The sequence below is a fragment of the Motacilla alba genome, chromosome 4, assembly GCF_015832195.1.
Source record: "Motacilla alba alba isolate MOTALB_02 chromosome 4, Motacilla_alba_V1.0_pri, whole genome shotgun sequence".
NCBI classification, from domain to species: domain Eukaryota; kingdom Metazoa; phylum Chordata; class Aves; order Passeriformes; family Motacillidae; genus Motacilla; species Motacilla alba.
This window is the reverse complement of record NC_052019.1, coordinates 12,228,256-12,243,212: the sequence shown is the minus strand read 5'-3', so window position 1 is coordinate 12,243,212 and position 14,957 is coordinate 12,228,256. Positions and strand designations below refer to the sequence as shown.

Sequence of the window (14,957 nt, the reverse complement as noted above, 5' to 3'; positions counted from 1 at the left end):
CCAGGAAAGGTCATGTCCAAGCAGCTGATGCAGCTCCTCCTTACCCTCCTCCCACCTTCCTGTTTAAGACTCCTACCCTGCAGCTGAAAGGAGAACAAAGCAAGAAAACTTTGCCTCTGCTTGGAGACAACCTCTGAGTTCCCCCAGCAGCTTTCCCTAATCTTTACATAATGGTGACAGTGAATGTAAAGAATTCTCAAACAGCAACTTCAGCACTATGGACTGAATTTAGCCCATAATCCACAGAAGCCTTTGAAGCAGTGCCCAGTAAGTCCCCTCTGTCAGCAAGTGTAAAGGCAATCTCCTCCCAGGGAGCCATCTGGGACGTAGGCACACAAAGCAAGCATCTTCAGATGGAGCAGCAGTGTTTCCCAGCAGCTCTGGAGACTCCTTCCCCCAGCCATTGGTTTTGTACCAGATCCTTCCCAGATGGACTCACAGTATTGGCATTTTAATATGAAAAACCCTGTTCTAACTGAAAATAGTGACTCAGTGGTACAGAAATTTCTGTGCAAGTGTTCTTCTAGAAAAGTTGAGCTTCTTAGACCTTCCAAAACCACATGGCTTAATCCTTTACAGTTTTGTAAAATATTTTTCCTTAAATCAGACTGCTTCATTTTGTCCTAGAACTTGTATCAAAACATTTGCTCTGGAAACCCCAAATGCACCTTTAGGGAGCAGGGAAGGAGGCACGGCCTCTGCACTGCAGCACCAGAGCTGAGCAAAATTCCTTTCTGGAAACTGCAAATGCAGATTTTCCTTAGGCCCTTGTTCTCATTAAAAGGAAACAACTCAATCCTTTTAGAATAATTTTAGTAGAAGTTGAACAGCAAAATGAAAAAGTACATAAACAGTTCAATAGAAGAATGTGACCAATTAAGCTGATTCCTTTTGCCTTGGGGAGAAGTTAAATAAAGATCTGCAAACCACAACAATCTCTTCAAGTTCAGCCTCAAACCCCCCGGGATGTCATCTCTTTAGTCTTCTAGGAAAGCAGTCACTTCCCACTACCACCCTCCACATCCCATTAACGGTCTGAGCTGTGTACTTTAGGGAGCATTCCCATGTCTCCACATTTGCCTTGGCAATAAACAAACCCTTTCCAGATGCCTGAGAAGAACCACACCAGAGCACAGATTTTATTATAAGGGAGTTGGTTAAAACAAGCTGCCTCACAGCAACTTTCCATTCTCATGTATTTGCATCTCTACAGCCTGCATTTCTGACACCAATATATCTGCCAGCATGAAAGTAGATCTATATGTGGGTGTATGCCTATGCACAGCATAGATGTGCACATGCATCTTATAGAAGGTTTTCAGCCAAAGCATTTAATAAATGCAGTTATTCTGAGGACTAACCCTCAAGCTGCACTGCTGATTTTTAGCCTGATGAGCCCACTTTTTTGTTATCACAAATCAAAACACAAAGGTCACACTTAAAAAAATACATGGACATCTATGCTCAGGGCAGCAGGAATTGAGACTCCTGAGTGTCCAAGGAGTGTACACGCTTATCCCTGGACTAAGGGAATGCAGCTGGCTGCAGCATCCAAAGGGCTTTTCAGGCAAACAAACAAGTTGAAAGGACCTGGACTTTTCAGACTTTGAGTAATACTGGAAAAGGCAGTGGGAGAAGCAGACGTCTGGTCTTACCTCTTCTGGCCTGCTCAGGGCATGTCCCTCAGGTCCAGTGATTCCCATCTCCAGAATACGCTTTTGTTCCTGCAAGGCAAGAGATAAATGCTGACCCAGTTCCAGGATGAGACCTGGGCAGCATCCTCAGGGAGATGAACAGCCACATGGTCTGACTGCCCCTTTCAGTGCCAGTGTAAATGCAGCTGCAAAGCCCACTGAACACTGAAAACACTGGCTCTAAACTGGTCCCATGCCACACCAGCACAGCCAGCAGTGCCCTCTGTTGTGTGACTGAGCATATTTGTGCTCCAAGCCATTGGGCTGCACCATGAGAAACCTCCTCTGACCTCCACAACATCCTACTTGACACCATGTCACCAGCCCAGGGAATGGGCTTCAACCAATACACTAAATGGTAATTATGGGTACTTCCAGCCTGCCATTCCCTATTAACTCGCTCAAGTTCCTCTCTGGTTGCAATCCACAAAGCACTTTCTTAAACCTTCAGTATTGCTGACATTTTCAGTTTTCTGTAATGCTTTCTTACTATATAGTGAATCACTAAGATTATGCTTTTATAAAATGGAACTGTGTCCTCCAGTTACAAGGGAAGTGTGTCCTCGTCAAAGACCCCATCTCAGGACCAATGGGGGTTCGTCAGAAAGAAAAACTGCACTATGCAGCTTCATAGCAGTGATTTTTTTTTTTTTAATAAAACAGCTTCACTTAATTTATGGCCAAGCAGTATTATTGGAATAAATTTCCTTTTTTGCAGAAACTGGTGATCAACCCCTTTTCATCTGAGGTCTGGCCCTGGCCTGCCCTGCCCACAGGGCTCTAATGAGCCCAGCTCAACAATGTAATGGCTCTGTGACACAGAGAAATGTCCCCTAGAGACCAGGATGAAGTTACTGAACATATTTGAATGTGTCAACTAATACATATCTGATCCCAGGTCCCTGAGGGTGAAAAGCTCACACCAACATACTCTGGTAAAACTGAAAAAGTTAACATTCATTTTTACTTTAGCCTTCACTGCAATCAATCAAGGCTGAAGAGGCATTAACAGGAACACATTAATCTGACTGTGTAAGAACATTTTGGTTAGAAAAACATAAGGTTTCATAGGTATTATTAAAAACAGCTGTTCTGGATCATTAATGCACTGGCTCTGAACAATGCCAGTTAAAGACTTCAGATAATTAAAACACAGCAATAAAATGAAGTTACAGCTGTGTAAAAAAATAGCACGTTGGCATAGAATAGATACACAAAGTAGGACAGATTTGCATCTTGAAAGTAATAAAATCAGATCATATGATAAATTACCCTCTGTAAGAGGACTTGATAGTGCTAATTAACTAGAATATTTGTTTGACAAGATCAAATTTGTATTTTCACACAGGACAGTCCTGAAAAACCTATGTGCAGGCAGCTTTATTTTCATTATCCAAATAATTCTTTTAAATAAAATCATAGAGAAAGACTGATTTTATGAGACATGGCAATGGTGATCAAATATGTTGATGTATAACATAATTACATTTATGTACTACTTCCTCCTTTCCTAATAATTTTTCTATCCTGTTTGTTCATATTTGATGGCATTTATTAAATCTGATCAGAGAAAAATGTAACTGAAATAGATTTCTATCAAATATGCAATTCCATGAGTGTGCCTTGATTTTAATGGGCAATGTATCAAAACACCACAGATGCCATTTGATTTGTTTTATTTTGCCATTCCTTCAGTAATATTGACTTAATCATGCTTATTAATAGTAATTTTAATTCTACTGTATATTTTATGTTGTATTAAAACTATATATCACGTATTTAGTAGTTTTTATTCATGCTAAACTTCATGAGAAATCAGCTTTTTCTTCTTGAATTCAAATGAGGGTTGTCACCTAGTTTCTGTGGGGGAAGGACATTACCACACTGTATGTGCCTGCTGACTCCTCACTAGTAACTTTTGATCCTAGTGGTTATTTTGGTCAAAGTTAAAAGTGAAAGGCAGATCTCAAAGGGGGTAAATTCTAACCAGGCAGATGGAGATGTGTTTTTCCCCTAGAGGGAAAAACAAAATACACCCAAGGCAAGAATTCTTACACACTGCCCAACAACTGAAACATTCCCTCGACATTCTCCCTCAGATATGAGACAAGGTGGGTTGCTTTGTTCAGATCTCAAAGACAGCTTTAGCTACTGTAATTTCCTTGCCAGCTCTGCAGCCCAGTCCTTAGCAGATAAGCCAGCAGATAAGCAGCTCAGCAGATAAATCAGAAGGCTCACTCAGAGCCTTACTGACCTAAGAGGGGCTCGATGCACGTACGAGAGATCAGGGGAGTGAGACATCTCTCCAACAGCCTTCAAAGCTTCATCTGTCACAAATATAGCGTCAAAACAACACCCACCCAAACCTGCCCCTTCTGTTTCAGAGGGGGATCCTGGCCTCTGAAAGACCAGTGGGAGGTTTACTATCAACTGCTGTTCTTGGGTTGCCTCTTTCCATGCTTCCATGTGTTGTGGCACTGATCAGAGCCGTGCTACAGTCTAGTGGGAGGACAGCAGCTCCCAGGGCACCTGACCTGCAAGGACTGCCCGGCTCCCAGGGCACCTGACCTGCAGGGCACCCTAATGCAGCATTCTGAACTTGAGCCCAGCTTCCTGGTTCTGAGATGCATCTTCTAAGAGCATGGATTATACGTAAACACACATTTTTGAAATGTCTACAAAATCACAGTAGTTCTCATTCTCAAACTTCAGAGATTTATAAGAATATTCTCAAAAATAAATAGGTCTGTGAGCTTTAATACCTGCTCCAAACTCACTGTATTGCTTATGCTGATAGCTGCAGCAAAAAGACTTCAGTATAAAACTTTGAGATCCTCTTTTTCTATCCAAAATTTGTGAACAAGGCTTTACATTATTCTGCTTCATTTGTAACTGCTGGATTCAGAAGAAATCTTCTTGCTTCCTTCTGCACTCCTTATCTAGTCCTCATTTGCTGCCAAGGCAAGGAGCTGCCTGGATCATGGTCCTATCTCAAGGATGCTCTGCCAATTAATGCGAAAGGACACCCATTCTCTCATCCCAGGCTTTATACCAACGGTGTGCAGGGCATCAGGTTCAATTAAGGCTCTTTCCAGGGAGTTCCCTTCCTCTTACCCATTCTCTGACTGGCCTATTTAACTTCTCCTCTCTTATATCAATCATCTCACAAAGTGAAGCAGAAATGATGGTTCACTCACCTGAGCTATCAAGTCTCCATTTTCAGCATGGACCAGGATAACAGCCCCAAGACTCTTTAGAAAGGTAAAGGCTTCATAAAGCTGCAGGTAGTATAAAGAAGGAAACACTGCTGAATAAGGAAAACACATTACTTAACACTCAGACCTCTCTCTTCACCTCAGTTTTGTACCTTCTATGCTGATAATTATATTGGTAAATAGCAAATGATCTCTTTTCTACCCAGAACCTGAGCTTCACTGATTGGTGTTGACCTACCCACCCCTGTACACACCAGCTGCACCAAGACAGGGTTAACAGCAGGGCTGGATTTTCCTAGGACACAGAGCCTTCCCCAGCCCCTGCACTGCAGGGCCACCTCCCCATGCTAAGTTTAGTAGCCCTGTAGCTCTATAGTTTTAGCAAATGTAAAATACAATTATTGCCATGTACTACAGGCACTTTTAGTATGGCTAGAACATCTCTTTTCTGAAGTGCAGGCATTTTGCACCATCTTCTTAGAGCCATTCTTGAGCTTTCAGCAACATCCTTAATTCAGATTTTAAAAGTTGCAATATTTTTCTAGAGCATCCTTGGTTTTTTAATTGCTTCCTAAGATTCAACAGTCATCCCTAAAGAAGGGCAGTAGTGGATCCTTTTGCTTTTACTGGTAATTTCTGAGCACACATTTAGTGAAACACAGTTTCCTTTCCAAAAGCTATTCAGCTTATGTGTCTCTTTTTTAAACCAGACTTCAGTAACTGGGAGCCCAGTTTTCAAACACAGATTAAATATGGAAGACAAAGGTTCTTCAGTGTCTACTTTTGCACTAGGGCACTTCAGGCAGCATTGAATGGGCTGCAATATACAGCTTGCAACACGGACATTTCAACAAGGTAACAGCCATCAGTCCAGCGACACACTAAACATTTTGATGTATTCCTCTTGGCAATTCCAACAGGGAGTTGAATTTAACAGGCACTGCCTGTCAGAGAATATTTATAAATTATTATGTCCAAAATTCAAATCGAAACCACATATATTGGAGGTGTAACAAGAGCTATTTAGGAGACCAGGAGCTAGCTGTAGCTCTGGGAATAAGTAAGAAAGAAACATTTTATCAACTGAATAAGCAAACATTATTATTACTAACAGATGCCATTGTCCATTTACAGTGGCCTGATATGTATGAATGGGAAAGCTGAAGAGTCTGGAATCTGTAATGAGCACCGGACAAACAAGCTCATTGTTATCTCCAGCCATAATGAGAAAAGGCCACCTCCCCCAAAGAGCAACTCCATTTAGCTGCTTACACAACCAAGAAGCTCTTGAAACCTCAGAACTGCCACTGCCTCGAGTGCTTCATCTTTTTCTCCCTCTCTGACCTAGAGTCCTCAAAAGGTTACTGCAAAATAAAATGAGTGAAATCCTGAGCAGAACTGAGTGGCTGCAATGTTGGGAGACACCAGAAGATCTCTACTGAAGGTGAATGTCATACACTTGAAGAAACACACGCAGATGTTCTGCACAGCTCAGAACTGACCCTCCAGAGAGTAAACCACCACCGAACATTTCTCCCAGAGCCAATCAGGCCAGTGAGAATGTTTCTCTGGAATTCAACCTCAGCAACTCCTCAAGTGTTGGGAGATGAGAAAAGGGAGGATAGATCACAGCAAAGAAAAGCATTCAGAGCAATACCTGGCTGTCGGACATTTGGTAGAGATCTTTGTACGCCATGTAGACTTGAAAAGAGTTCACACCTGTTCCAAGACAAAATTCAAAGGTGTTGCCATGTAAGTGTATTCTTAAATTGTATTTGAACAAAAACTTCAGGAAAAGTAAGTAATAGAGTATGTCTGGACTAGGCTTTTCACTAGTGATTGCCAAAAAATCAAGCATGGTTTTACAGCTGCATTACAGTTGCTAGGACTAGAAGCCTGGATGCCCTCAACGCTGGGGGAATTTTCTGGATGCTCTGGGTAGCCTGTGTTCATCCCTGGAGTAACTCAGCCATCACTGCAAAGAGGCTTGCTTGCAGCCAAATCACAGACAAGCAATGGGAGCTAAAGCAAGAATGTAAAGTTTGTGAAGTTTAAAAAAACTTGTGTAAGGTTCTGTGAATCAATGTTTTTCTTTTTAGGTTTCCTTAGCTATTCAGGAAAGCATTTCAGCTTGATCTAAACTGTGCTTTTTGGTAGTTAAAACTTCTGGTTAGGTTCCCCCAAAGTGCTGAGAAGGTGCAGGAAATGTGTATCTGAATGTGCATACAGACTTGCTTTTTCTTGACCTTACACTCCAAAGTGCTTAGCTTAGCTGATGGTAGACACTGGGAAGGAGTGGAAACAAAGCCTGAAACCAGTTTCATAGGCAGCTCACCACATCTCTTCTTCTGCTTTCCAAAGAAGGAAGGATTTATGCTGGTAGCCATAAAAACCCAAGAAAGACAACAGTTTCAAATTTCAGAAATCCCTAAGAAATGCTAGTGTTGAGCGTCACTTGTCAATAACCCCCTGTGTTCAAATCCCCACAAGTGTTGCTATTTATTTCAAAGATTTGGGTTTTTTACATAGCTTTGTATTTTTACAGAATGAGACCTACAAATGTCTTCTATTCATAATCTCTGTACATATGAATTCATATTAGTGTATATATATGTCTTACTTTCTAGTCTACTGGCAAGATCTCCAGTTTGGTCCAAGGACTAGAATCATAGTTTTCTAGCTTAAAAAAAAAGTAAATTCTAAGCTACCCAAGATGTGTATGCTGCATTTCAAAATGGCTGTGATGAAAACTGTGCTTCCTGGGGCAAGAAGAAAATGTTCCTGTTGTTCACGTTGTCTACATGAATGAATAAAATGAATAAATCTCTCTGATGAAGATATAACTCCTTCGTGAGTCTAAAATGAGCAAATACATCCTCAAGCAGAGGGTATGACTGCTCACACACACCAAATTCATTTATTTACAATTACAGGACTAAAATACCCCAGGATACATACAAGATAAAACATTGAAATGATCCCTGGTATTATGCCTTCCTGCTAAGTCCAGGCAGCTCAGAGAGAAACACAAAGCAGGAGCTGGCCCCTCCTTGCTGAGCAAATCCAGCCTGAACCGTGGAACGCTGTCAGCCTCTAAGCCCATCCTTTCTTCCCATTTCCTATTTATCAGGTTCTCAGAAAACACATACAGCTTTTACTAACTGTAATCCCTCCCTCTACTCTTCATTACAACTTCAAAGTACTCAGTACAATCTTATTTTAAAACCTAAGCTTGGCTGGGCCTTCCCTGGTGCCAATGCTCGCAGCCGCGTGCCCTGACTGCTCACAGCAGGGCCCAGCACACCCATCCCACCTGCCTCAGAGCAAAGCTCAATTTTCTCTCCACAAACCCACCCCACGTGTCAGATGTCAGCTGCACCCAGGAGCCACCTTTCTGCAGGGGTGCCCGTGCCCACACAAAGGCAGGAGGACATGCTGGGCCTGCTCCAAGCCGCTGCCTCAGTGATGCACGGGACTGACGCCCGCAGGCATTCCTCTGTCAGCCAAGGCCGGGGGCACCTATTGCTCTCCCAAGCTGATTCACTGCATCGCAGTCCTGCAGGAGGCAAGGCAGCTTTCCCTGACTACTGTGAGGGGAAAAACACATACCCTGATCCAAGTAATGTGTGTTCTCATCCTTTCTCTTTTATTGCCTTACTATCTTAGGCCCTCTGCTGACCTTGATAAAATGACTGAGTTTTGCTCTCACTCTGTTTAATGTTCTCCCTGAAATTAATGGGAGCAGAAGGGATCCCAGTAGGGAACCTGCCATAGGATCTTGAGCCTGCTTCTTACCACAGTGCAGGAGCAGAGCTCTCCCATGTAAACACACATTCACCCCATCAGCTGCCACCACATACACACACGGCAGAGCATTTCAGGGGCTGCCTTTACAGCTAACAGGTGAGAGGGTGTGAACAATCTTGCCTGGCAAAGAGAGCACCTATACCAGGTACCAAGATAAATACCACAAATTTACATATACAGGTATCCAAGATTAGACTCCTTGCCCTGGCCTGGTTCCTTGACCTACTCATTGGAATTATGCAGCTTTTCAAAAGCCCTGGTCCGTGGCCTATTGACCTGAATACTTCACATCTGTTACACACTACGTTCTTGTTAATGTCCCACTTGCTCTCACACCAGGGGTATTCAACAGAATCCTCTCCAAATTTTAGGCAGGACTACAGTGTACTCCTGAACTTTCTGAACAGTGACAAAGTCAAAGTAACGAGTGAGATGCCTGTCATTAATTTTAGGCTCTTGCTCCTTTGCATATACTGAAGAAGCTCAATCCCAAAATAGCTGCTGAAATTATACAAGTGTGAGTGTTTATAATCAATATTTGGCTCTACAAAATCTTCAGGCACTTCCAAAGCCCATGTCTCCTCAAATTAGCATTGTATTGATTTAAAAATGATTAATTGTTCAATTATACCTCATGAGAAGGCACCTCAACAGCCACTCTGTGAGCTCCCCTGTTACTCATGCTGATTGCATTAGGCACATGTAGCTCTGAAACACAATGAGCTGAGCCCTGTCACTCAGCTCACTCACCCACAATCAGCCAAGAACCAATTCAATCCAGATTCCCAGCTGATGAAAACCAGGGTCACTCCACTGACATCAAGTCTATTTGCACCAGCTGGCTTAAATGTTTCCAATTATCAGGAAATATTGCCCCTTAATTTGAAAGCCCTTGCCAGGCTGAATTATTTCCTATTGTGCTTGTGCTTTCATACTCGCCTTTACCTTGTGTCTCCAACACGTGAGAGTAACTCACGCTGCCTGCCTGAGACATACATGAGAACAAAGGTGACCTCCTAATGCTCTCACCACTGAAGAGGCCTCCAAGGCTCCATCATAAATCTCAGTTCAGGAACCAATGAATAGATTTCTGCTTCCCCTGACCTTCAAAGGCAGGTCAGATTTACATGGAAAACTCACATATCAATAGTTGGAGAAAACTATTAACCTAACTGCCTGCACCAGGCTTTTAATGTAAACCCTTGGGCAAATTTGGGACTGCTGAGCCATCTGTGGTCAGGGAGCTCTGGAAAATAATATCCAGCCTTTGAAACAAGGCACAGTATCCTTGTCTTGAGACTACAGTCAGCTAATGCACAGCAGCAGATTCATGTTAATGCTGATAGCAGGGAAACAGCACAGATTTAGCACAGCCTGTGTTAACAGATGTCATCACCTTGTAAAAATCCCCTATACTAGAGACCTATGTAAGACCAGCTGCAGTTTCTCTAATTATGTGCAGTCTTGCTGATGGAAGTGTTTTGTTGCCTAAAATCTGGTTATACAGCACATGTACTGTTAGCATCCTGTGACAGGGAATAAACTCCCCCAGGTGACTGCACCTCCATGGCATCTCAGCAAACAACCGGTCACTCAGAAATAGCATTTTGCTTTTTTTTTCGACTTTGATAGTATCTTTCTCTATAAAGAGAATCTTTCACATCTAAGTCAACACTAGCTCTACACATTTCAAAGGATGCTGCATATACATATCACTTAGGTTTTACAACAGAAGAGTCATTCTGTTTTGCCCAGAGAAACCACATGCCATTTCAGAAAATATTCCCTAATTAATATCCATACATTTTCAAGGAAAGTAGAAAATGAAAAATATGTGAAAATATATGATTCTGAAAAGAAAATACAAGCTGTCAGGCACAATTTCAAGGAACAACATCTGAGTTAGGATCTTCTGAAGGCTAGATCCCAATGCCCACACAGAGGTATCTGGTGCCACAAAGATGCCCTCCTTATATAATACGGCCACATTGAGCCTACATGTGTAGGCTCTCCTAAATGCATTTAGGAGAGGTTTCATCTGTGCTATTTTGAATTGGTAACTGGAGCCCAGGAAAGCCCAGGTAACCTACAGCATTTCACATGGTAGTAGGCCTGTTAATTGAACACAGTCAAACCTATAGAAGTGTCTTAGATTCCTAAATAAGTGAACTTTTTTTTTTCTGCAAGTGTAGAAACATGGCATCTTCTACTAACTCCAGGGGAAGCCAGCAGAGAGAAGCATTTGAGAAAATCAGGGCATTTTTTCAATATTAGATGCCTAACTTTAGCATCTCTTTTTCTAATAACTGGAATCTTCTAAAAATACAGGCATCTCTTATTTACAAAATCAAGTCTCAGCAAGTAAATTATTCCAAGTCACTGCTGCAAAATGAGATCTAGCCTGTAGTGACATTTTCACAGCCCCGTGTGCTCTTCATATTCGGATTTAATTTGAGGCAGCTGAATCAAATCTTTCAGTCTAGTTAAAACCTGAACCACTACTTTGAAATGTTTCACTTTCTTCATTCATTAAATAGAGGATCTAAGGTGACTGGGCTGACTATCCTAAATACTCATCTTTGAGTGTTACCTTCAAAAAAAACTTACCTATGCAATGTCTTATTTCCACATATACAAGCAAGGATAAAGTAATACATTTCTTTACAACAATGTAAGCATCTTAATCTTCCATGTCTATACTGGACAAAGTCATATATATGCACAAAGTCTTAGGTCCATTTTACACAGCAGCAAGTGAAAATACAAGTTCAAGATAGTGAAGAACCTTAGCCATATGATATTAAAAAAACCCAAAAAATATTACTACATTTCACTCACTAACCTTTGTCTTGCACGAGTACTTCCAGCTCTTCTCGAATCCCATCATACCAGCTGGTGATGTCCACATGGAGAGCATAATCACAACAGGATTTGGTATCAGCTGCCTCATGCCACTTCTCAAAGGAGGTCAGTAAACTAGTTCCAGGTTCTGGAAGCACATGATCAACTGAAAAAGAGATTGAGTGTCTGTTAGCAGGACAGCATGCACACTGTTCAGATTTCCCCTGTGAGCAGTCTTCCAGCACCTCAGCCAGAACAGCAGCCTTGGAGGCAGTCTGTGTGCTGACTGTAACTCTGGGGTGTCAGCCAGGTCCTGCTGCCCCAGGTGCAGCAGACTTTGTGAACAGTCTATACTAAAGGTGAGTCTGGCAACCTGCTTGGTGCAGCATCAATAGACACACAAAGGGGGAGCCAAGCACCTCACAGTTTAGGAAACATTTTTCTTTCCCCTTATGGTATTGTAAGAGACCATAGGTTCTGGCCTTCACTGTAGTTCTTGTCTGATGTGTCCATTTCTATGTATTTCACAGTAAGCACAATAATTAACCAGTGCCTCACAGTCTCTGAGCTGGCCCACTCTGCCCCACCAACACATCAGTGCAGATGTTCAATGTTTTCTCAGCAGCCAAAACTGGGAACACAGCCAAAGGTTTGAACGGGGGTGACGCTGAGCACAAACACTGTCACACAATACAGCCCATTGAATGCCCTGCCTCTCCCCTGCCTCAAGCCTTTCTGCCTCGAATGGTGCCACACCATACACTGACAGAAAGATATTACTACTTATGCATAGGTACTTCTCTCTGCAGGGCTAGTCGGTACAAAAACAAATCAAGATGGGCTTACCAGTGCCATCTGCAAGCCTAACTCTGCACAGGAACACTCAACTGAACAACACAGACTGAAAAAACTCTAAACAAAAGGAATGAATAGCAGTGCATTTTGTGCCTACGGCCAAAGAGTCTTTCAGCTGATGCCTGAATATGGGTAACAGGTAACACCAAAAAAAAAAAAAATCCACATCCCAATTCAGTGGGAATAAAACTCGACTGGGAAGCTCCTCTCCACAAGGAAGCTAAGACAATTCATGGCTCCTGAACAATTGCCTCACAACATCCAACAAAAGTCAAGCCACAGCCAGAAGGAAAGAGATAAATCTTGTCCCACCATCTTTAGACAGAAGGGTCTTTAGCAACTAGAAACATTTTTTCTTTTCACCAACAAAAATGTTCCTATGGGACATCTCTGTTAAGGTCTTCCCCAACTCCTGCTGCCAAATCCAAATTCATAAATAAGCATATCTTCCTGTTTCCAAACCTCTTGAAATGGCAGTAGGTGGGAAGAGCAGATGTTTGTCAGATTTCCTGCGCCATATACTTACACTGCTACCTACACTGCTTTCCAAAAATCCCAAGATTACGTACATTATCCCTCAGTGCTTGATCTGTATTTCAGAGGAAAATCCAAGAGACAATTCTGCATGCTCGTATTTCTTTCTGAGGATAGGTTCATTTTCAGGCCAACCCTGGTTACCAATGATGAATGGATCTCAAACACAGTGCCCAGAAACTTGAAGATTCATTGCAGAAGATCTCAGAAAATTAGAATGAAGCCTCTGGTAGCTATCCCCACTCAGAGATAGCTCTGCTGGTACTCACTGATCATGGTGGTGCCCCCTGCTAGTGCTGCTTTTGTGCCTTGATAGAAGTCATCAACAGCAGTCATCCCTTGGTAGGGCTTTTGTAGATAAGTGTTGACATCTATTCCCCCAGGAATAACCATGCGCCCATTAGCCTCTATGGTCTTGACTCCTCCAGGAACAATCAGATTCTCTCCTATTTGCCTGCACAGCAAGGAAAGCCAGTATTACTTTAATGGAACAAGCACAGAGGACAAAACTATTCGAGGCATGTAGGGGAAAGGGAGCCTGGGCCCATACAGCAGGAGGTGGGTCCCCAAAGGTAAGGTGAAGCTCAAACACACACTCCCTCTGCCCTGCCCAGCACAGCAGAACAAAGCAGAGAAGAGCTGACTCACTGAGCCGTGAGCTCTGTTTGCTTTGCATGGCTCTAGTGGCCAATAAAGGAGCTGTAATGCACCAGCATTAAAAATTGATTATTTTTATATGATTTCTATCTTTAAACAATTCAAATTATGCACACTTAATGCTCTCTTGGGGGCTCCAGTTTTGTATACTAGGTTCTTAAATGAAAATAGGAAAATATAGATCAAATACAGAAGCAAGCTGGAATTGTAAAAATATATGGCAGAAGCAAAAGGCATATCAGAAAATTTTGTAATTACTTTGTCATCATGCAATGCAAATTTATCCTTAAATGAAAATCTAAATAACTTAAGATACAGAAATACATTTCTAAGAGACCTAAACATGTTTAATCTACCATGTCCCATATTCTTCATTGTTCTCTTGAAGTTAAAAGCCAGTGAAACATCCTGCATAACCGTGTGGAAAAATTATAATTAGCTGTTGCCATCTTTTTCCCTTCATGTCTTCAAAGCAGGATTTTTTTTCACTATTCAAAATACTAATCTGTCCCCCATACCAATATCAAACTCCAGATACTAACGATCAAAATACTTGTATTATTCATGGACGCAATTACAAATAAATTAAACTTTAACTTTTAAAGCCACACTAGAATTTATTGTATACTTTGCATAGCACCAAACAGGGAGAGGGGTCTATGTGGAAGCCATGTCTCTGCAGTGTTACGCCACAATATATTTGGGCTTAGAGGTAACTGTAAGGTAGTTAAAGTCCATCTAGTTAATCTCATATTACAGACACAGAGTCCTTGGTCCTAATTTTCTTTTCTCTTGATAAAACAGCTTTTCTCCACAGCTAAATAAATACCTCAGACATCTGAGTTGCTGAATCTGTTTCCCCATATTAAAATGCAACTCCCACCTACAGTTCAAAACACAGCAACTGATTAACAGCCAACTGTGATAAGGTAGAACCAGAAGTGAATATAACTGTTCATTAAAACCAGTGAGAAAAGTAAGAAAACCAGGCACAATTATTCACACTGGAATCTGGCCAAACTGGCAGAGTTAATAAATAGCCCCAAGAGGTCAAGAATTTGTTTCATACGCTATGCAAAAATGTCACCTCCAGCAACTCATCTCCCCCAGTGCCCTGGGCTCTGGCTGGAGGGAAGCACAGCCATTCCATGGGCAAACTCCTCATGGGCATCCCAGGATGGGGTCACAGCACTGAACAAATCCAGGAGGGCTTACTCGTGAGAGCTGGCACCTGCACGTCTGGCACCTAACAGTCATCAACATGTGCAGCACCGTCATAACCTGTGTGCAGCTGTGCAGCGTGAACAACACCCTGACAAACAGGGAACCAACCTGGATGCAAAACCAGCAGCTG

At 42.2% G+C, this 14,957-nt stretch overlaps 1 protein-coding gene across 2 annotated transcripts in view; it reads right to left on the bottom strand.

The window, feature by feature from the left end:
• Nucleotides 1-14,957, bottom strand: part of CRMP1 (collapsin response mediator protein 1) — a 50,440-nt gene that overhangs the window by 14,501 nt on the left and 20,982 nt on the right. For both annotated transcript variants that reach the window (XM_038135584.1, XM_038135585.1), the window contains exons 3-7: nucleotides 13,216-13,400; nucleotides 11,559-11,723; nucleotides 6,567-6,628; nucleotides 4,892-4,972; nucleotides 1,656-1,724 (exon numbers count right to left, since the gene is read on the bottom strand). In XM_038135584.1, the coding sequence (XP_037991512.1) occupies nucleotides 1,656-1,724; nucleotides 4,892-4,972; nucleotides 6,567-6,628; nucleotides 11,559-11,723; nucleotides 13,216-13,400 (562 nt within the window). The remainder of the gene's footprint in view (nucleotides 1-1,655; nucleotides 1,725-4,891; nucleotides 4,973-6,566; nucleotides 6,629-11,558; nucleotides 11,724-13,215; nucleotides 13,401-14,957) is intronic.